The sequence below is a fragment of the Mandrillus leucophaeus genome, unplaced genomic scaffold (assembly GCF_000951045.1).
Source record: "Mandrillus leucophaeus isolate KB7577 unplaced genomic scaffold, Mleu.le_1.0 Scaffold374, whole genome shotgun sequence".
Lineage (NCBI taxonomy): Eukaryota > Metazoa > Chordata > Mammalia > Primates > Cercopithecidae > Mandrillus > Mandrillus leucophaeus.
The window spans coordinates 782,034-806,314 of record NW_012103965.1 but is presented as its reverse complement, the minus strand read 5'-3'; the positions used below and the strand labels follow the sequence as shown (position 1 = coordinate 806,314).

Here is a 24,281-nt window from a genome sequence, read left to right as displayed (position 1 = left end):
AAAATGGCTGAACAAACTCACCTCAACCTCTCTAGACAGCGATAAAAGGGTAAGAAAAATATAACTTTTAGAGCAAAAAATTTTCATCCCAGAGGTAATTCTTTGAAAATGTTATCAAAGATTAGAAATAATAGTTTTGAACAGGGGAATTATTTCTCCCTGTAACATTTATATACATGAAACCACAGTAATTTTACACATGTACACACAGTAATTTAATAAGCATAGGAATTATTTTTAAAAAAACATGCAGTGGAGCACATAGAAGCCAGCGGTATTTGAGAAATGGGGCCCAGGATTAATTGGTTGATATGGAAATTAACCAGGTTGGCCTACTGTAGTCCCAGAAGCCTTGTCCATTAATCATACGAATGAGTGCTGAACTCTGGTGCCCCACGCTACACCTCATTCTCTAGTGTCATCTGTTGCTGTCCTGATGTTCATTATTGCCTCTGGTTGGAGCTGTAAAGTTTCTTGACATAGGGTACTATGTCACATTCTTTTTCAGTAAAATCTTACAACTTAAGACAGGTATAAATATGCTGGCAAGTACATTCTTTTGTTTGAAGGCTATCTCTAGACTTATTTTTGAAAGAAACTGAGGAGCCCTCCACAAGTGCTACTTTAGTGAGCCAGTGGATGCATTAGGATTTTCAAAGTCAATCAAGGTTATTGAGACTCATTTTGCTATCAAAAAAATGAGTAAAAACTACTCAACCTGATGAGAAATCTCCAACACCAATAATAGTCATTCAGAAGAAATTCTGAGAAAAGTTTATGCATCTCAAAAGAACAGTGTCAGAAATTCATTAGAAGTAATTCCATGGTAGGAAGACTTATTTTTCAAAATTAGCCTCCATATTTTTCTAATGAGGGATCCAAATTTGGTGTGGAAGATCATTTTAGACAAAGACTTACAGCCAAATATACTTACTTAGAATGGGAATAAAAGAAAAAAAACATAGAATTAAAATAAAACTATCTTACCATATATGTCATAATATATCTTTCTCTATACTTAATCTCAAGGATTCAAAATTGATTTTTCAAAGCCTTAGTGAAAAATAAGGCAAGCACAAATTATGAATACTTATGTATAACCATAATCATTTATGGATAATCATAATTATACATAATCATATGTATCTGACCCTTTTCTGCTGAGGATCCTAAAGCACTTATAAACATTCTCCTATCTTTAGGGACAGATTGATGGCAAAGACCCTTTTTATAAGTTGAACAATCAATGCGTAGACCATGGTCCTGTGTTTCAGACCCGCTTCACTTAGGTCTATTTCAGAACTCGCCTTCAGCATAGTACAATTTAAATATGCCTCTTTTCTATCATATATCTAAAAGACTGACACTGACTCAATTTCTATACGCAGCACGAAAAGGCAAACTGATCTCAAAAGAAGGAAACAAAAGCACAGTAAAGTGCATCCAAATTAGCATCGCATTTATGGAGCTATTTTGAGGTTAAACTGAGTAAAACAATATAAAAAATCTAATGTTAAATATTTGGGTCCTGTGTTCATGAGAAATGGTCTACCCTTTTCTCACCACCAAAACCCATAAGCATATACACACTCTCTACAGGCACAGTTTTAGAACATAATGCTTTCCACTAGAATCTGAGTCCAGGATAACCCAAGCAATTCCTTTGAGAGCATGGAAAATGTCAACCAAGTGAATTAAGACAGAGGGTTATGGTGGTTTTTCTAAAATAAGAGGTCCTTTGGGTTAAGAGGTCCAGCCTAACAACTGTCAAAATGGATCTACTAATTAATTTCTTCTAATCTTTTCGGCTTATATAAGCTTACCAACTTCCTTTCCCTACCAACTCCTAAATTGTTTTTTTGATACTCAAATTAGAGATTCAAAGGATTATAGTGACATGTAAGTGAGAAGCACAGTCAAAATGGTAAGATTTGTTTAAGCTAGTCAGTAGATGCAGGGGTATTTGTCGTATCACTCTGTATTTTTTTATATGTTTAATATAAAAAAATTAATGAGATGCTATACTTTGGGAGATACAGGATATCAGTACATTCCAACAAATAAACAATAATTAAATATGGGTATTAGTAGGGCTGAGCAGTTCCAAAACTGAACCCCTAATCCCCACTGTCCCCACCATTTTACCCCTGAAAACATAAAGCAGGACTAAAACCAAAATACCAGTCACGATGGCAGCTAGTCTTTTTTTTTTTTTTTTTTTCTCAGCCAGAGTCTTACTCTGTCGCCCAGGCTGGAGTGCAGTGGTGCAATCTTGGCTCACTGCATCCTCCGCCTCCTGGGCTCAAGAGATTCTTGTGTTACAGGTGCCTGCCAACATGCCCAGCTAATTTAATTATATATATATAATTAAATTATATATATTTTGTAGAGATAGGGTTTCGCCATGTTGGCCAGGCTGGTCTCAAGCTCCTGGTCTCAAGTGATCCGCCAACCTTGGTCTCCCAAAGTGTTGGGATGACAGGCATGTGCCACCATGCCTGGCTGTAAGCTAGTCTTTAAACTTTAATTTACACTACTTTACTTCCTCTTCAATCATCCCCTTCCTTTAAAAAAAAAAAAAAAATTAGATCCCTAATGCAAGGTACAAAGGATCTTCAACCAAAGAGTTAAAATTGCAATTGCTTATTGTAGGAACACTAGATAAAGGCTACTATACCAACTGAAAAAAGGACACCAGTGAATCTGCCTCAACAAACGAGGCAATTCAAGAGGCTCATGTGAATGCTAAGCTGCTGAGAAGGAAAAACCCTGACACCTAGCGCCCATCTGGAAAAATGAAGCCTTAGAGCTACCACAGTTCTTAAGAGTGATAGTGTGTATAGAGGTAACCATCACATTGCATTCAATTTTCTTTTTTCCTTCTTTTTTTTTTTGAGACGGAGTCTTGCTCTGTCACCAGGCTGGAGTGCAGTGGCGCGATCTTGGCTCATTGCAACCTCTGCCTCCTGGGTTCAAGTGATTCTCCTGCCTCAGCCTGCGGAGTAGCTGGGACTACAGGCGCGCATCACCACACCCAGTTAATTTTTGTATTTTTTAGCAGAGACGGGGTTTCACCACGTGGGCCAGGATGGTCTCGATCTCCTGACCTCGTGATCCGCCCGCCTTAGCCTCCCAAAGTGCTGGGATTACAGGTGTAAGCCACCGCACCCGGCCCCAGTTGCATTCTATTTTCAATATACTTTCCTCCTAGAAAAACGTTTATACCAAGAATTCCAGTCTCTGAATACCAACCCTTTTTTGGGTATACATCTTGTACCTACTTATTATAAATCCTTCCAAATACAACATCGCAACATCGTCTTCTCATCTCAGTTTTTCATTATGACAGGCATGATGAGACAGGATGTTAAAAAGCTGCCCATGTTCTGATATGGTAAGAAAAACAGGGTTCTAATTTCTACTAGCACTAAAGTTATTATGGTAGTTGACTCTCTAACCGATATTTCGGCATTGCCCAATTTAGAGATTATTGGTCTAGTTTGCAGAGCTGATCAAAAGAAATAAAATAAAAGAATGCTAATAACTTATTTCAGAATAAACATAAGCATAGTCTCAAGAAGGCTAGAATTGTCTTTGTCCTACCAGGCAAAGTTAAGTTGTTCTCTGTCAAGTCCGTTACAGCCCTTGGCTTGATCTTAGCCTGAGCTTTTTAATAACAGGATTTAGTGCGAAAAGCAGCTGTACTGGATTGCGAACTGTTACTCAAAATGTCCCCACCTGCAATTATAGCTTCCACCAAAGGATCAAAACAGGTTAGTAAACTGGCAGGAAAATGAAAACAATTCCTCCAAAATTGAGAAGTGGTAAAGTAGAACTGTTAGATGGCTGCATTTCTTCTGTATCCAGGCTCAACAGCACACATTCATGTAGCTGTGTATTTACATACAGTGATGGGCATTTCTAGCATCACAGCAGCTAGAAATGAGATCAGTTTAGTCTATGTCGCAATCACATTTTCCTCAATTTTCATCTTTACTTGAAACTATTAAGAAAAATCTTGGACAACTCATCTTTGGAGCTATTTGCAAGTAACGCAGTTCACAGATTTAGTCTACATCTTTTTTATTTCTACTCTAAATTCATACTAAATGTAATGCCATTCTAATATGACAATGAGAAAAATGTGTTCTCCTATACCTTTCATCACGCATTAGGTGGTATTCCTTTAGTTACATCTTTCTTTATGGGGAAGGGACAGCTAGGAAAATAGAAAGGAGACAGTAGCTAATACTGCATCAGAAAAGCTCTTCCTCCTGCTCTAAACACAGGCATAAATGTTCAAAATGCAGGTCACATCTCTACTGAAACAGCCAATATTCCTCCTCAAATGGCAAAGAAGTTACCTAAAACTAAATGGAACTGAATTGGTCCAAGTCCTGGTCCCATCACCTTTTTACCTATTTACTGTCCTGCAAAAAAAATTAGAAAGACTGGCCACCCATACAGTCGATGGTCTGATAAGTGCAGGTTTTCTGCCTTCGATCATGGAGAAAAGCACTTCAATTCATGGGAAAACTCTAAAGGAATCTCTCGTTTTACCCTTACTCCTTATATCCATGTGCTAGTTTTCAAACCCAGAAACTCCAATCCTTCAAGGTAATGCAATACCACCCACAATGATGACCGGGTAGAGCCGTCACTTTTGGAGAACACCACATTATGATGATTTAATGTCTACATAGCACCAATGCATTTACACTGAACCTTGGCTCTCAGAACATTAACAGCTCAATTTTTTATTCTTTTTTAATAAAACTATTTCTCAAGGCTCTGTTCATATGCCCATTCTCTTTGGGACAGGACAGATTTGCTCCAAATCTCATCAGCATGAGCTCTTTTCATTCCCTTCACATCATTCTTGGGGTAATATGTAGAGTGCCAGGCTCATGACAAACTTGCTTTTTGGCCAAAGAAAATTAAACCGCAATAGCTGAAAGTCAACTTGCCCTGATAAAACTGGGCTCAGCATGAGGAAATATATCCTACTGACACCTCGTCATCTCTTAGGCACAACTGTCCCTCAGAGTTCTGACTGCTGAAACTCCATCCTTAGATGGGTCAGTCTCTCAGTAGACATGCTCCATTGTATGTTCAAGCTACTGGTAGCAGAGTTTGATACTAATACCCCAACCTCATTCCTGTTGTGCAGTGCCCTATAATCTAGCTAAGGCCAATGACTGACTTCACCAGCCATCCTGGGCATTAGTCACTAACTGCTCACAAAAGAAATCAGTCTCACTCCTCCCGAGCTCAAAGGCTCAGAAACAGCAAGCTAACACTCAGCCTCAATCCTAGTCAATCATTTGAAAAGAAAAATAGAACAAAGAAAATAGGCAACTAAGGAGGGAAAACTGTAGAACAAGAAGAAAGTGAGAACTGACAAAAACTCAAAATCTTTTGAACAAATACTATTCACTTTCTGGTTTCAAAACTATTAAAGCACTGGACAAAGGAAAACATATGGCTCCTATACTAGATCTACTACTACTCATAGCTATAGTCCTAGGCAACTGTTTAAGACATATCTTTTCCACTAAGGTTTGTTAGGTCTTAAAGGGGTTAAAAAAAACCTTTAATTTTTAAAAAATTCGTGTGTGTGTGTGTGTGTGTGTGTGTGTGTGTATGTGTGTGTGTGTGTGGTCTTTGGGTACAGAGGCCCGTATAATAAGACTATTTGTATTCATACTGGCAGAGTAAACACTACATGTTCATGCCCAGGCAGCTCTGTGCTTGTAATTTCAGCAAGAACAGAGCTCTGTCCCTCTGGGACTTCACTATTCCCTGAGTCTCCATTCACTCAAACACAGAATGAGGGCAGAAAGAAAGCAGGAGAGAAAGATCATGGCAAGGGGTTTCACACAGCACTGCAGCTAGCTTTCACGTGGCCAAAAATCTCATTTTGTGTTTTAATTACATTAGTTAAAACCATTTTATTCTCAGCCCCATGTTCACAAGGGTACCTTCCATTCCTGAAGACTACACTGTTCAATGAATCAGAATTTAAGTCTAGCACAATGAAGCTTTTCTTTGCTGCTGAGGGGCTCACTAGGCAGATGCTACATACAGTGGCACAAACCTGTTTCAACTTTGTGTGCTGATGAGTAAATATCTATGCTTGTCAAAATGTTTTGCATCCTCCCACCACAATCCTCTTGACTTTGCTATTTGTTGAGACTCCTACAAGTCTGATACTCTCCATCTGGTCCAATGCTTGCATCCATCTTGATACCAAATCATCTACTATTGGCATCCACTGGCATATTACTGAAATAGCCACACACCTTGTATATATAGTGAAATTTTTTTGAAAAAGATGGAATAAAATAGAAACAAACTGCTTATCATTTCCAAAGGTCTACCCAGCCTATTTACGGTGAACACACAGGTAAAGATTACTCCTTCAATGGAATGAAATCTATCTAGGGATTCTATTTAAGGTTGAAATAAAAATATCTCTCTTTTTATGTTTGTTACTGGTATTGTCATTGTTATAACTGTACATTAGGAGCACAGTTAAAATCAGAAAGAATGATAATGCATGGACAAGAGTATAGGGCAAAATATGCCTTTTTATCACTATTCATGGGTCACTCTGAGAGAAAGGATACCAAGGCTAGAAAATGCATTCTTGGGATAATTATAAAAAAATGGGTTCTTTGTTACATTCTTTTATGTTTGAACCCCTAATTCTGATTAAGCCCTTTCAAGAACACATTTATCATGCTCACAACAGCACCAGATCAAATGAATTGAGCATGGAAAAGACAATGAAAAATGCATTTATTAATATGAATCCAAATAAGAAAAAACATTAGGCAAAACTATACTTTAAATGTTTTCATTATAGAAAATCCCGGCTGGGCACAATGGTGCACACCTATAATCCCAGCACTTTGCGTGGCTGAGGCAGGCAGATTGCTTGAGCTCAGGAGCTTGAGACCAACATGGTGAAACCCCATCTCTAGAAAAAAATACAAAAATTAGCCAAGTGTAGTGGTGCACACCTGCAGTACCAGCTACTCAGGAGGCTGAGGTGAGAGGATCACTTCAGCCAGGGAAGTCAGGGCTGCAGTGAACTGAGATTGAGCCACTGCACTCCAGCCTGTGTGACAGAGTAAGACACCATCTCAATAAAAGAAAAAAGAAAAAAAGAAAATCCCCAAATTTCAGACATAGACAAAAACAGGGAAAATAATCTATTTTCATGTACCTATCACCTAGCTTCAATGATCAACTCATGACCAACCCTGTTTCATCTACACACCCACCCTCACACCTCTTTATTTAGAAGCAAATCATTGCATCTGTAAATGTTTCAGTCTGTATCTCTAAAAGAAAACAATATTCCTTTTTATTTTTTTAAAACTGAGTTCTTTGTGTTAAAACAATACTATTTTAAAAAGCAAAATCATAATACCATTATCAAACCTAGAAAATTAACAATTTCTTGATACCCAGTCAATGCTCTCTCTAATAACTCTCCGAACAAGACTACCATGCTGCAGTGCTATTTAATGAACACCTCACAGAAAGCTGGTGCTAGTGGGCACAGAGATAAGAAAGGGAAGGGGGGTTTCAACTACTTGCCTCATTTCCTCCTGGAAGCCTGTTCATGTGGACCAGCTGACCTTGATCATCCAATACCAGTTCGGTGTAAGTCAGCATGTCAGAAGGCAGAGGGGGAGATGGAAGAAATGCTTGAGTGGACATAGACTCCCAGAGTTTGATCAGGGACTAGTGGAGAAAAGAAGTTTGACTAATCAGTGACAATGACTTCAATATAGACAAAAATAATTATTAAGATTCAGTCAATCTGGTTTTGCTTTCTTTTCCAAGTGTTCCGCAGAGTGTAAACATTAGACTAAATTCCCCAGCTCCCATTCTCAGTTAAAATAGATTTGTAATTATTTTTTACATGCCAAAAGTCAGGCACTTTTCCAACAAAGTCAAACTACTGAGTGATTCCAAATCAGCACCACAGCATTAACAAACAGGAAAGACCTAACACTATCCTAGGAATACTAACATTAGAAAACTAAATAAGTAGCATCAATTCCTTAAAACAAAGAAGAAGAAAATCCTAAAGAAACTTGACAACAGCGGCCAGGCGCGGTGGCTCAAGCCTGTAATCCCAGCACTTTGGGAGGCCGAGACGGGTGGATCACGAGGTCAGGAGATCAAGACCATCCTGGCTAACATGGTGAAACCCCGTCTCTACTAAAAAATACAAAAAACTAGCCGGGCGAGGTGGCGGGCGCCTGTAGTCCCAGCTACTCGGGAGGCTGAGGCGGGAGAATGGCGTGAACCCGGGAGGCGGAGCTTGCTGTGAGCTGAGATCCGGCCACTGCACTCCAGCCTGGGCGACAGAGCGAGACTCCGTCTCAAAAAAAAAAAAAAAAAAAAAAAAAAAAACTTGACAACAAAGGAATATCCAGGAAAATGACATGACACTCAGCTAATAAAAAGAAAATCCAAGAAGGCCAGAATGAAGTTTCTACTAGAAATTCCAGGGAAGAAACCTCTTTCTAATTATTCATAGCTGTAGGACCATACACAGGAATTAGCTCACTAGATGTGTGTGATTATTTGTAAATGTGCAGATCAATTCTGCTCAATTTTGAAAAAAACAGACATACCTATTCATTTAAAAAATATTATGATTTCCATTCCCAACTTCCTATAAATAAATCCCTCGTGAAGTGGGAGCTAGTTCAGCTCTTTCTTTGCTTGCCTCAAAGCAACATTTGAAGCCCAAATGACTCATATATACCTATGTGTCCTAATCACTGTATTTATGCCTACTATATAGGAAGAATTACTTAGAATGTGATTTATATTATATTTATATAGAATGTGATTTATATTATATTTATAGCACTGGCATTGGGAAACAGAATTAACACTCAGCTTTTAGGCTAGCAATGCTATAAAAGGGAAATACCAAATGAAAGTATCTTTCAGGAGACAGAACTTGTAAACAAATAGTTGCATAGAGGTAATCTCTTGTATTTGTGAATAACACAGAAATTCTACATAGACTGTTTACTAAGGCCACATATATACGCTACTAAAATTCAAATGTGGTAATACTGGTAGTATTGACTAGGGAACTTGGAAAAATCCTATATTCATAGATTTTTTAAAAAAGGACAAATTCAGTATTCTTTTGATACCTTATTCTTCACTGGCTGCATTTTCTACTGGTGATATACTTTTCTTGCCTTCTATTGATAGAAGAAAAATGTGTGGCATAGAGATGATTCACCATACAGACTGAAGGAATTTATTTTCATATAGAGGTTGAGATTCATAATGTTGTATTTTCTCATGCTAGTTTTTATTCAGCCATAATAAATCTCCCACAAAAAACTTATACTCTAAACTGTGTACCATGAACTCTATATCCATTTGTCTATGCTATCTATATTGATTCTCATCATATTAATCTAGGCTATCAACTAGGAACCAGGGTTATCTTGGAAAATGAGAACTAAAGTACCAGATCTCTTTTTTAATATCCATAATTTGAATATAGACTTAGGAAATACACATATAACTCTTCACACAAGTCGCTGTAAACTATCACCACAGGCAAATAATCTTAGTTTACTCTCTCCTACTCAATAGAGACTTCTATTCTCACCATTTCTCTCATTAATTCATAAATAACCATCCAATATCTGAGTTGGCAGTCACCAACCCTCAAATGAAACAGAAATGAAAACAGTGTCAAGATATTTCTTGCCCTTTGTGGAGTGCCCCATTCTAGCCAAAACTGCATCTGATGGAAATTCAGGGAAACCCTGCCCCTTAGAACATGTCAGACCCTCCGGTTAGGCATCTTACCTGCCGAAACATCTCTGGGATATCATATATGTATGTTGTCCCTAAGGATTGTGCCTGGAACCTCTTTGATTGCAGCAGGTCTTTGGTCACATAAGGAGTATTGATTAACATTCCATGCAGTGGTCCCTGTTTGTCTCCATATGCCTGAAACATGATCTGCAAGAGAAAAAAAAAAAAAAAAAAGAAGGCATGGGGAGTTAAGAGACAGAAAAAAAATCAGAGAACTGCCTAGAGGGGCTTCTTTGCACAAATGCTATCTATTCGAAAACATTTTTGGTATGTTGAGTAGCTGAGCTATACCTCTTAACATTGGGTACTTGGTGGTCTCACCTCTCCACAGATTAACCAACTCCAAAAATATATATATATAACCAGCCATACACCATAACTGCTCTCACTTTTAGATTAGTTGAAATAAACAACAAAGCAGGCCGGGTGCGGTGGCTCACACCAGTAATCCCAGCACTTTGGGAGGCCAAGGCGGGCAGATCACGAGGTCAGGAGATCGAGACCATCTGGCTAACACGGTGAAACCCCGTCTCTACTAAAAATACAAAAAAATTAGCCGGGCGAGGTGGCGGGCGCCTGTAGTCCCAGCTACTCGGGAGGCTGAGGCAGGAGAATGGCGTGAACCTGGGAGGCGGAGCTTGCAGTGAGCCGAGATCACGCCACTGCACTGCAGCGTGGGTGACAGAGCAGAGCAAGACTCCATATCCAAAAAAAAAAAAAAAAGAAATAAACAAGAAAGCACGGTGCACATTTCATATCTCAAAGACAGACTGACCATGCTAGCCATCTAAAGTGAGTTGAATGTCATATACTCAGAAATGAAGTACATCAACTAACTAGTCTGAGCAGCCCTAGTATTGAAGTTGAAGAACAGCTATGCAGTAAATTCTCTTCTTTCCCCAAAGGCAGAAGGCCAGATCAAGACTCTACTATATCATCTTTGCTTTAGTCCTTTAGTCCACTTGATTAGATGGTACTTCATAAGTATTACTATCTATGCAAAGGCTTCAAAGATTTCTGCTAGAAGTGGATTTCATCCATCCATCTAGATAGTTAATTCTTGTTAGCCCGTGAGACATAGCCTCATATTTTACACACAGTAAAATAACTATATTATATTAAATTATGTATATTAAAAAACATATACATATGTATACGTATTTACTTCTCCTCAAGATACTGTCTACAACTAGTGAATAGCTCCTGCAATACCTATATTGTCACATAATGAAATCACTACACTGGTTTTTAATCATTTTAACTCAAATATTTCTAGAGGAGTGCTTCATACTCCATATATTTAGATAGTTTTATTTGCTTATGAATATTTATAAGGGATGCCATTATTTCAATTCAATTAATATTTATTGAGTGCCCAGAGGTTGTATAACACTAAACTAGGCACTTTATGCATGGATACATAAAATATAAATTTCCAATGCAGTGAATACAAATGGAGATTGGGATGTAAGGGTATGTGTATACCTACATATCTATTCAGACCTACAAAATAAGCACAAGTCTACCATTAATGAATAGATTTGTGAACCTGATATATATGCACAGGAATAGAATTAAGTACTTTCCTAAATCCTGGGTACAGTTCATCTGTAAATCCTTAGCCCCTTAGCTCAGAGGAATGAGTGCTCTGCTAATTTGTCAATCAGGTCCTATTATGAGGAAAACATGTCTCAGGCTGCTTTAAAGGCCCAGAGACTGGAGCTCCCAGGCCCCTTCCATAAGGTCAATAGGAAAAGTCACCCTGGTGGAAGCAGAATTAGTAATGTCTTAGGAATGTCAGAGTAAAAGCAATAATGTTTTAAGAGATTCAAAGTGTTAAGGCAAGGGTACAATATGAGAAAACTGTACTCAGCAGGTAAGCTGAATCAAACTAAGAAAATGGGGTAAACACAGCAGCTTCCTAGAACTACATTTCTTGTCTGTTAAAAGAGACAAGACCTGTAGGTATAGGGTTTGAGGCTCAGTTTGGCCAAGTTTTGGGATGAAGACACACTGGTCATAGTTAAGCAACATAATCGTGCACTGAGGAAGGGGACTGGAGAAAACAATCTAGGTACATATGTATATTGCTGGCAGAAATTTAAATGGTACAAACATTTTGGCAGTTTGTCAATTTCTTATAAAGTTAAGCATATACTTACTGTGTCCCAGCAATTACACTTTTACGTATTTACCCAAGAGAAATAAAAATATATCTATACAAATATTTGTAAATGAATGCTCACAGCAGCTTTATTAGTACTAATAGCTCAAACTAGGAAATAAAACCCCAAATGTCCATCAACAGGTTATCTTGGAAAATAAGAAAATGAGAACTAGAGGGCTGGGCGTGGTAGCTCACGCCTTTAATCTCAGCACTTTGGGAGGCCGAGGCAGGTGGATCACGAAGTCAGGAGATCTAGACCATCCTGGCTAACACAGTGAAACCCTGTCTCTACTAAAAATAAAAAAGAAAAAAAATTAGCCGGGCATGGTGGCGGGCGCCTGTAGTCCCAGCTACTCAGGAGGCTGAGGCAGGAGAATGGTGTGAACCCGGGAGGTGGAGGTTGCAGTGAGCTGAGATCGTGATCATGCCACTGCACTCCAGCCTGGGTGACAGAGCAAGACTCCATCTCAAAAAAAAAAAAAAAAAAAAAAAAAAAAAAAAAAAAAAAAAAAAAAAAAAAAAAAAAAAAGAAAAGAAAAGAAAAGAAAATGAGAATTAGAGTTTCAGTCCTTTTTTATTTTTTTATAGTTTTTTTTGAGACGGAGTTTTGCTCTTGTTGCCCAGGCTGGAGTGCAATGGTGTGATCTCGGCTCACCACAACCTCCGCCTCCTGGGTTCAAGCGATTCTCCTACCTCAGCCTCCCGAGTAGCTGGGATTACAGGCATGCGCCACCATGCCCAGCTAATTTTGTATTTTTAGTAGAGATGGGGTTTCTCCATATTGGTCAGGCTGGTCTCAAACTCCCAACCTCAGCTGCTGGGATTACAGGTGTGAGCCACCACACACGGTCAGTCTTTTTTAGTATCAATAATTTGAATATGGACTTAGGAAATATACATGTAACTCCTCACACAAATCATTGTAAACTATCATCACAGGCATGTGGTCTTAGTTTATGCTCTCCTACTCAATAGAGACTTCTATTCTCATAATTCCTCCCACTAATTCATACAGAACCATCTAATATCTGAGTTGGCAGTCACCAATCCCCAAATGAAATAGAAATGAAAATGGTGTCAAGATATTGCCTGCCCTATGGGGGTGCCCCTTGCTAGTCAAAGCTATATCTGATGGAAACTCTGGAAAGCCTTGTTTCCTTGGAACATGTCAGAGCTCCCAGTTAGTCACCTTACCTGCCAAAACATATCTGTGAATATAAACATTTTGATAAATGAATGTAAAAATTTCGATAAATCCATAAAATGGGGCTGGGTATGGCAGCTCATACCTGTAATCCCAGCACTTTGGGAGGCCAAGGTGGGAGGATCCCATGAACCCAGGAGTTCGAGACAAGCCTGGGCAACATTGTGGGACCCTATCTGTATAAAAAATTTAAAAACTGGCTGGGCATGGTGGTACACACCCTCAGTCCCAGTTACCTGGAAGGCTGAGGTGGGAGGACTGCTTCAGCCCAGGAGGTTGAGGCTGTGGTGAGCTATGATTACAATACTGCACTCTAGCCTGGGCAAGATAGTGAGACTCAAAAGATAGTGAGTCTCAAAAAAAAAAAAAAAAAAAAATTCCATGAAACGGAATACTATTCAAAAATGAAAAGGAACATATATGCATAATCTATGTAACATGGCTGAACCTCAAAAATATTACGCTGAGTAAAATAAGCTAGACACAAACTAGTACACATTGTTTAAATTCTAGGACGGGCAAAACTCATCTATAGTGACAGAAAGCAGATCAGTGGTTGCTGCCTAAGGCCAGGGTTGGTGCTTCTACCTTTGACTGCAAAGGGGAATAAGAGAACTTTCTGCAGTGATGAGATGTTATCTACCATGACTGTGATAGTACTTACATGGTGTATACATTTGACAGAATGAATCGAACTGCACACACAAAAGGAGTCCATTTCTTTATATGTAAATTGCACCTCAATAAAGGCGTTATTTATTATTTTTAGAGGCAGTGTCTCACTCTCTCGCCCAGGCTGGAGTGTGGTGTCACGATCATAGCTCATTGCAGCCTCAAACTCCTGGGCCCAAGTGATCTTTCTGCCTCAGCCTACTGAGTAGTTAGTACTACAGGTGCATGCCACCATGCCTGGCTAATTTTTTTTTTTTTGGTAGAGACAGGGTCTTGCCTTGTTGTGCTGGCTACTGTTGAATTCCTGGGCTCATGTGATCCTTCCACCTTGGACTCCCAAAGTGCTGGGATTACAGGCATGAGCCACTATGCCCAGCCCAAAGATGATTTTAAAATGTTATTTTTCCTTTTTTTTTTGAGATGGATTCTTGCTGCATTGCCCAGGCTAGAGTGCAGTGGCATGATCTCGGCTCACTACAACCTCTGAACCCTGGGTTCAAGCAATTCTCCTGTCTAAGCCTCCTGAGTAGCTGGGACTACAGGCCCCTGCCACCACCCCCAGCTAATTTTTGTCTTTTTAGTAGAGATGGGCTTTCACCTTGTTGGTCAGGCTGGTCTCAAACTCCTGACCTCAGGTGATCCACCCGCCTCGGCCTCCCAAAGTGCTGGGATTACAGGCATGAGTCACTGCACCCAGCCTAAAATGTTATTTTTCTCTTACACTGCACATTGGAAATCAATTCACTTATGCAATGGATTACCCAAATCTCTTCTCCCCATTATGACTGCCTGACATCAGTGTTCATTACAGCCTATAGCACAAAGACTGTACAAGGAAAATGAAACAAAATAAAACTCAAGCTAATCAACCTTGTTCCTTACTGGCAGATGAATAAACGATGTGCTAGGGCAAGAGGCTGATATGTAATAGGAGTTCCTGAATACTCAACTATCTATGTTAGTTCCATTTTCTACTATAATGAACACAGTAACTAAAAACTGGTAAAGTATATGTTTTAGAAGTTCGTGAAAATATGTACACATTTTATATATCACACAACTTTCACCAGAAGCCATTAAAAAGATTTCAGAAAATGATTTCTGACCCATAGTCTGCTCCCTTAGAACCGTGTACTTATTTATAATAGCACATATTTGCCACAGAGAAACAAATCATTTGTCTTCTTCCATTGTGATGTAAATTTCTTGAGTACAGTTTGCTTTTTGTCTTTATATGCATAGTGCCTGACATACACTATAAGTAGTCAATCAATATTAAATTAAAAAACAAATGAATGAATAACAGACATGGTTCTGTATTAAATTCATACAATGATTCATTAAAGAAAGGGAAAAACAGTTTGACAATAAGCACCATGTAGGCATTAGGAGCACCAGAACTGGGTTGGAGGCTGCTCCTTTTGTCAGTTTCCACCTCTAGCCACAGTCTCAAAAGTTAGTTCCCATGTGGCAGTGGCTCCTGAACTCTCTTAAGTGAAGAGCCTGTAGACCGCTTCCTTCAGGGCTTTTAAAATATGCAGGATGCTAGGTAAAAGGGGTTCTCCTTCAGGCTGAAGGTGGTTTGTTCATTCTTTCAGATGCTTATTGTGTGCTTATTTTGTACCATGTGTAATACTAAACCCCGATTGAAGGCATCTGTGCCTTTCATGTTCCTGTGTCACCATTAGCTAGCATGAGGGAAATCTCAGAGTTTCCTAATAAAGGAAAGGAAAAAAAAAAAAAGTAGTTATGAAGAACAAACATATTTATCAAAAACATTAAAATCTCAAGTGGCCATCTTACTTTTCACAAGAATAGACCTGCCTTGAAGCTATTGTAGAAGTTAATTAAAAACATCCCTACCCATCGAAAGCTTTGACTGAAAATGTCTTTAAAGTTGTACTAAAAAAACATCAAATACAGCAAAAAATATTGAATACTCTCTCTTGGTCACCACTCACGCTCTTGCGCACTCTTTCTCTGTGTTTTTAACTGCTGACTTCTCATAGGATAGATTTCTCTAGCCACCTCACTGGGAATCAAAGCACAAAATGAAAGGTCATTCTGACAACTGTCCAAACTGAGATTTTTAAAAATTCACCTTCAAAAGATTGAAAAATATATTTTCCTGACTCTATTCCTGGATTTAAAAGGATATAGATAAAAACAAGAGACACATAATCTCTCCCTGGCACCCAAAGCATGGAATAGACTGAAACTCTTATTTATGTATACTGGATCATGTTCATCTTTTAATCAGAAGAAATGCAATTCTTGAATTCAGGTCAAAGCCATAAAATAATATCCTAGCTCTTCAAAAATGTGAACAATGGTGAACCAACCTAATTTCAGTATCATAGTAATGAGCCCAAATATTTAGAATCCGATGTAGTAAAAAAGATTAAAAGGGAATTGTCTGTTTCACAGAATTAGTGTACTAACTCACTTTCTATTTTTACATCCTCAACTTTCCTACCTGAAAACGGGTTTAAATTTGCCACTTTGTTCTTGTATAATATATGACACCCTGAAATCTTTGAAGGAAAGGAAACAACATAATAGATAACACAATAAATATGATAAAAACAGAAACAGAACACAATAGATAAATATGATAGTCACTGATGATGGTAGGGCTCACGCCACTATACTATGTTGAAATTTTCCTTCTTTAACATAGAAGTTGGCGACGTAATCCAACAATTCTCTTTTCCTCACTTGCCAATGAGTAGTTTAATTATGGTGAAAACAGAAAGGATGCATCTGACCAGAGATTAGATTGCTGAAATAACCCACGAGCCCTCTTAAAAAAAGAGCCCTAAACTGCAGAATAACCTCTGGAGTCAGGTTCACTTGGCATCTGTTAGTGCTCACCAATACATGACAAATGGTTAACGGTTTTATAACAGCCATGATAGAGAACATAGGCACATGTTAAAAGGCAGATGAAGTTTTTCAAATTCATACAATCATTTAATCTCTTGGGGATAACCCCACCAGGTGAACCAATGGGATTTGTGAGTTTGGGTCTTCTATAACAAGGACGAGTATCTTATCTGTAGGACCAAATCAAAACTCTGAGGAGCCTGTTTGAGTATTGTACCTGTGCTGTCCTGGAGTCAGTCACTTCCTTGTATAGGCTGATATCCAAGTAATAGCCAGACTCGTTTGTCAGGAAGAGGCGGATGGGAATTGCTTTTCCAGTTGGCGTCAGGCGAATGTTGATTTTCAGCTCTGCCTGGAGGACGCGCAATTTCCACAGGCGACTTCCATACCGCATTACCATGCTCCGCACAGATTCCTCAATCTGACACAGACACATTACCAAGCACAAAACTTAAATATCTTGTAACTAAGACCTGTTTCAGGTCTGCCCATATTTGAGATAGAAAGGCTGAAAAAAAAAGAGGTTGGTTTATGGAGATGCACACCTTACAAAAAGTGGTCAGTTTCTCCCCAAATCTATTCTTTCTTGGAACAAGTCAGGGACAATTTCATGCTGGCCTGGCATTAGAGTGGTTTTCTCTGGATAACAACACCCAAATCTCTGCAACTCCTTACCCTTTCCCAATTATATTCATATTCTATATCAAAGATCTGCAATATCTAAAATTACAAGCCACAGGATTTAAGAGGAAGCCCAAAATAAGAATAAAATCTCGAGTTAAATAGCTATTAAGTAGCATTTATATGCATGGTAACTATGTTTCATTGCACTTACAGGACTTTAAATCAACATAGCAATTACCACCATGAGCTTTTTTCCATACAATTTTATTAAACTTTATAATATATGTCTCTTGGCAAATTGCACAAATTAAAGAAAGGCAATTTGTAGGTGGTGCTAGAACATTCTCTCTCAACAGAGCTCGGAAGCTTGGCCACTGCTAAGTCCATCTAGGATTTAAGAAGATGGGGCAGATGTTCCCACGTTTCCCTAAGTTTATATACCAAGGCAGCTTAATGCTCTTAGTTTTTAGAGGTAGGACAGTTATTTTAACTAAATGGCCTTAGACATGATTTCTTGTTATTTACATACTAAAGCAAAACTTTTTTTTTCCCCAACATGGCTGCACAAAACATAATGCAGCTAGAACATGTTATTTGAAATTAATGTTTCCTTAAATGAAGTATCTTTCTAAAATGCTTCCTCAACTTCTTAGAAAATCTTAAGAGTATCTTATATTCCCTTTCTCTTGTGGTTCTTTAGTAGTATGTGCCACCCTTGCAGTTTGTTTCTGCACCACAGAATTTTAAGTTAGAATGAATTTCAGGGAGTTAACCTCTCTATTATCACACTTAATTGCTAACCAAGAGAAATTTATCCATTCTTTTCTTGAGGAAACAAAAGCCAATAATCTTTATGTACAGAAAATTGGCAGCTATCTATCATTAGAAAAGCAGAGTGTATATGGGTGGTTAGAATGAAAGCTGAGGCTGATCTGAAAAACTCAGAAAAAAAGGTAAGCCAAATCTAAAAAAATACAGCTGTACAGTGTCCATGCCACGTTTTAAGTCTCCCAGCTTATTAGTCCCAGAATGCTTAAGAGAAGTTTTGCTTAAACTAGATGATGCAATTTGAGTCAAAAGAGTAGCCCTGTCCTTGGCTTTCCTTACAGACAAAAGCAACCCATCATTAGCTTGGAATTTTGAAGGGAAAAAAGGTAGAAAACTACTTCTCAGATCTCAGATCCTAAGTTCAAGAAGCAAAAGTCTACCAGGCATGATGACTTATGCCTGTAATCCGAACACTTTGGGAGTCTGAGGCAGGAGGATCACTTGAGGCCAGGAGTTCAAGACTAGCCTGGGCAACATAGCAAGACCCTGTCTCTATAAGAAAAAAAGAAGGGAAAAAAAAAAAAAAAGCAGCAGCAGCAGCAAAAATTCATGCCTACAGTTGATCTTGAAAAAGGGAGATACTGGTTCTCCTATCCAAATTCCACAGTATCATGATAGAAAGAGTTAGAAGGGGCCAGGCATGGTGGCTCATGCCTGTAATCCCAGCACTTTGGGAGGCTGAGGCAGGCAGATCACGTGAGGTCAGGAGTTGGAGACCAGCCTAACTAGCATGGTGAAACCCCGTTTCTACTAAAAATACAAAAATTAGCCGGGCGTGGTGGCACACGCCTGTAGTCCCTGCTACTCGGGGAGGCTGAAGCATGAGAGTCTCTTGAACCTGGGAGGTGGAGGCTGCAGCGAGCTGAGATGGTACCACTGCTCCAGCCTGGGCGACAGAGCAAGACTCTGTCTCAAAAAAAAAAAAAAAGAAAGAAAGAAAGCATCAGAGGGAGCAGAAACAGAGAGCAGCTTGTCTTTATTACACCGGGGATAAAAGGTCAAGTACAAAATCACCTTGTTTTTCTTCCTTAAATTATATACAATGCATTTTAGAATAGACCCTCTGGGAAGAAAATATACATAATACATGTGAAATTCCTTATCAGCCAAATTCTCTCCCTGTGGAAAGACACTAGAGAGAGATAGGTTAGACACTTTGAGAAGGTACATTATCTCACTAAGGCCACCAGGTAATTAATATTTAGTGCACAGAAGCAGTAATTTAGCCAAAATGCTTAGTAACAGTAAAATTAATAATTCCAGATGAGAAATAGTAGGAAATAATACAAAACAGGACCACTATTATAGCAAATATCATAAAACAGGTACCAACAAAAGAAAAGGTTTTCATGTTTTTGTACTGCTTATAAGTGACCAGCAAGCTAACACCATACCACCTTCAGCATTGAGAACTGTTTTCTTAATGGCTATATCAAATTTTTGACATTGTCCCAGAAACTCAATCTTATAAACATTCTATAAACTTTACAGATTAAGGGCTCAACAGCCTGAACAAGAGTACCTGTTTCCAAGTCCAAGTGAGATAAATATGAATGAACTTCTGTGCTTATGCTTGCTAGTGCTGGGAGAGAAGCTAAGGAGAAATGTACCTTTGATGGGTCCATGATAACCGTGGGCACAAAGTTGAGGAAGATGTGGTTACAGTCAGTGCGGACATTTGTATTGTTAAAAGCAACTTCCAACTCATCCATGGCTTCCAGGAGTAGCCGCTCCCCTTCATTTTGCAGATATTCAAAAGAAGCTTCCTACACAGGAAGAAAATAATCAACATTAGTGTATTTTAAAAGAGGCAATAAAGAAATGGCTATTATAATCACTTAAGTGGCAGTATGTCATGAATCATAAGGCATCTGGTGAAGACACTATCTTTCTCCCTAGAGTCAGTCCAGTAACCACAGGGAGAAGGGGCAGGCAAGGGTCAGATAAAGAGTCCATGTCAGCCCTTTCTCCTTACTCTTAGTGTATCATTTCCTTCTAAGAGGTAGAAATGCTGGGCATCCCCATAGCTGTAAGTTCAATAGGATGATATTTCACATATGCCAAACAGAGCTATTTGGAAAGGAAAAGCTGAAGAAAGGGTACAGCTTTGGGATATAATAATAGTGAACACATCAGGAAGTGCCTTGCTATATGCAGACACTATCCATACCTCTAGACAGATGTACAATGGGATCGCCTCTTTCCTAACTTATCTCCTTATGCTCTATCATCACCCAATTCTTCCTGTGATTTTTCTGTTTGTATGCTTTTTCTTTTCTTGAGTGCTATTATGCTTCTGCTACTAAGAAAAATCAAATTAAAGTGGAAAAAGAGCCTTCATTTTTAATTTTTTTTCAGATGCACTTTCTGCTTTGTACAAAAAAAAGCCTTTATTATATGAAATATTTACTTTTGTAAACATTGAAAGAGAACAAGAACCTTGACTCAAAAAATGAAAACCTGATTTTTTTTTATGCTCTCTCTCAGCAGAAGCATAAAACTTGATTTTGAATCATACATATTACTCTGTTCCTTACCTCAGGGATGACATCCCATTAAAGTACAGCACCCACCTTGGTGACCAGATCAGAATGCCTGATGATTGCACGAACAAAGAACCTGTAGTCTGTCACTTCTGTGCCCACTTCGACCTTGGCTGCCCCGAGATACAGGTGCATCTTGTGATTAGCACATGGAATGGCAGTGAGGTCAAAATTTCTCATCCGGTTCAGCTCTAACTGGAAAGCCAGAGCAGGCTCCAGATGACGATAGATACGATCCTCCTCAAACTGAGTACAAGAATCAGAGAAAAAACAGCTCACAAGAGGCAGTTACAACACTATACTATGAATGTGAATGTAAAAGAGATGCCTGAAAATAGAAACATAAGCTATGATGTGCTAATAAGCAACAAAAATGAACTATGTTCAAGGCTAATGCTATAGCTTACATAAGATTAGGCACTAAAGTACCTATTATATATGTACTTTATAGGATGATACTCCTAAACTTTCATCATTCATGCTTTTACAAGTAGTGATGATATGCATTAAAAACTAACCAAAAAACCTCAGTTTCCTTAGAACTCCTGCAGCATTTAATGTCTTTATATAATTAATTTTTATATTAATTACAAACTGCTTCACATTAATATCTACTTCACATGCCAATATTTTGTGCTTATCCAACTAATCTAAAAGTTTTCTCACTTATGATAAGTACAAATGACATAATAAATACTCAACAAACAAACATCATACAATTCTTTAATTAAAGAGATACTTGGCTTTGGAACACTGTATCCATAGATATATAATTACTTATAAATGTTTTTTCAAAGTTGTACTAGTATATAACTTTACTGTATTTACTGTATATGTACTGTACGTTTCAGTGAAACTAAATTATTTCTCTGGAATACATGTCAATTGAGCGAATGGAGAGAGACAGTCAAAAATATAAGCCGGTAACAGGAAGAAAGCAACATGGTCTGAAGTTTTGTATTTTAAAATTGAAAAACAAATGCACATAAACTAGAGTTGAGTATCAGTGAACTATTTGTAGATAACAAGAATGGTCCTTTAATATCACATCATTAGGATTATTCTACAGAACAAGGATGATTTGGAAAGGTATCACCTTCATTGAGTAGCTCAATACATTTGGTTGTGTCCTAAGCCAAACTCTTTCAGAAAGGAATCGGTTTTAGTTCTAAGACACATGTAAGGCAACAGGAAGCACAAGTTCAATAAGAGAAAAAAGAATGGCAAGAAGAACATATAGCAAAGATAAGTCACTCTTGGGCTTTTAAGAAAAAGTAATTTTTTTTTTTAATAGGAAAGAAATCAATCCTTACCTTATCCCTTGCTCGGAATGTAAAAAATTTAGGGAATTCTCTCTGTATTAAAGAAGAGGGAAAATGTGTCAGAAGTTCATAGACATGGCTCTTTGGAAACAAACATATAGTATAGAAACAGTTAAGCATTTAGAAGACAGTTTTCTAGAAAACATGCTTCTTACCTAAGCTTAGTCCAGGAAATATGAATGATCCGCTGCATAACCATCACTTGGACCCCATTTCCAAATTTGAGAATCACATTATAAACCTAATTTTAGTATCTACCTTCTCCCGGGGGAAAAAAAAATGTACATATTTTTTAAATCTCCCAAGTGAAAAAAAAATTTTTTGCTGGGTATTGCTCTTGGCACAACCCGGCAAATAAAACCAATATACCCTTATGCCGAGTTACTGGACTGATTTCCCAAGTTTCTCTTTAAGAAACTCTTAAAATGTAAACTAGTCAGACAGTATAGAGTGCTCAGTCCATGATTTTCACATTCCTTCTTAAGTCAATAATGTCAAGGGTTTAAATGATAACGTTTGAAGATGAAGAAAAATATAAGATACTACCTTGGTCACTACCACTAAATGTATAGGAAAGAATGAGGTAGAACTAGTGAACTTGTAATCATTAGGTCTTCCTGCTTTTTTGTAGGGCATTATACAAAAAAAAAAAAACCAACAAAAAAAACCAATTTACTAGAACTTTATTAATTAACAAAGATGAATTCAATTAGCAGAGTTCATTAGTTTCTGAAATTTAACTTACTAACGCCAAATACCCCTGTTTCTCGGATGGGAAGCTCTACTGGCAGTGCTAAAATCAAGTCATTACTATTTGCCTCCATAGGAGGTTTCATTAGGCATCTTCTTCATTATGAGTGCAATACAATCAAACACTTATCAGTACAAGGCAGAGAGACTGGGACTAGCTGCCTACATATCCTCAATGAGCTTTAGGAACTGTGAAGGAAACATGGACTGAAAATCTGGTGGCAGGTATTCTCATGTGTTTTCCCATCTGATGCTCTCAACAACCTCTACAGGTAGATATTGTGACCCTCATTTTACAGAAGCCTTGGCTCAAGTATATGCTCAGAATCACAGAGCTGGAAGATAAACTTGGGTCTCTCTAGTGCCAGAGCCCATGCCCTCTCACCTCTCAAGGGCAGAGTATTACCTTTCTCTTTTTATTATAATCTAAATCCCTCATTTAGAGGATTTCTCTTTGATGAGACAAAAAAACAGAAATTAAGACTTTAAATTTAAAAAGGACAAAGCAAACAAAGCAAAACTCATGCTATAAACCTGTGGTTCTTGAATTTCCTGAAAATTTCTTGAATACGTTCCGTAAGTGTTATACCTCACTCTCACCTTAACTAAAGCTTGCACAACTAATAAATCTTTTTATCTTTTCCTTGGTATTTTAACTGTAAGACTGCATTTAAAAGGTTCCTAGGAGCTCATTTACCAACCTCAGGGAAATCCCTTTTTAAAAGCCTTTTTAAAGTGGATTTTACACAGGACTAAACTTCTCCTAGTGAAGTTTTGTTCTAAATAATTCTCTGACCCCTCCTCCCTGCCATGAGAGTGAAGCACATGGGGATGACTTCAAGGTTAAGTAAGATGCATTCAGCTGAGGTGTCAGTAAATATCATGCTCATGGTTTTATATAACCTAGTTTTGGTTTTATTCTAGTGAGGTACAGCTTTCAGAGCATTACCTAAAAAGTAACACATGTCAAAAAAGGAAGAATGACAAAATCTTTCCATGGAACTCTCTGAAATAAAAGTCAAGGAAACTGATAATATGATATTTTAAGCACATACTTTTCTATTCCGCCTGAACTGTTATTAGCTAATTAATTAAAATGTTTGTTTAGGATGCCACTTATTTAATTATGCACATTTGTAGTATCAAAACCATTTCCTTTCAAAAACAAAACAACAGTAATAAAAAAATGCTTTCTTTTCCACTAAACTAATTAAGAAAATTTGTAGTAACTGAAAGGCATATAAAGCAGTTTGAATGGAAACGCCTTTAATACAAATAATGAAGAAACTGACTGATTCTTGGCAGAGGTGGGCAATGACTACCAATTAGAAAAACCACTTTCATTAAGGTTAGATAAGAAAAGGTGTCATGAGATCATATAAACAACCTTTTTTTTTTTTTTTTTTTTT

General features: G+C 38.0%; 1 protein-coding gene across 4 annotated transcripts in view; it reads right to left on the bottom strand.

Annotated features, from left to right (window-relative positions):
* Positions 1–24,281, bottom strand: part of ACACA (acetyl-CoA carboxylase alpha) — a 355,889-nt gene that overhangs the window by 85,810 nt on the left and 245,798 nt on the right. For all 4 annotated transcript variants that reach the window (XM_011990217.1, XM_011990219.1, XM_011990218.1 and 1 more), the window contains 6 exons: positions 22,114–22,155; positions 20,831–21,046; positions 19,868–20,023; positions 17,023–17,226; positions 9,868–10,023; positions 7,609–7,755 (listed from right to left, as the gene is read on the bottom strand). In XM_011990217.1, the coding sequence (XP_011845607.1) occupies positions 7,609–7,755; positions 9,868–10,023; positions 17,023–17,226; positions 19,868–20,023; positions 20,831–21,046; positions 22,114–22,155 (921 nt within the window). The remainder of the gene's footprint in view (positions 1–7,608; positions 7,756–9,867; positions 10,024–17,022; positions 17,227–19,867; positions 20,024–20,830; positions 21,047–22,113; positions 22,156–24,281) is intronic.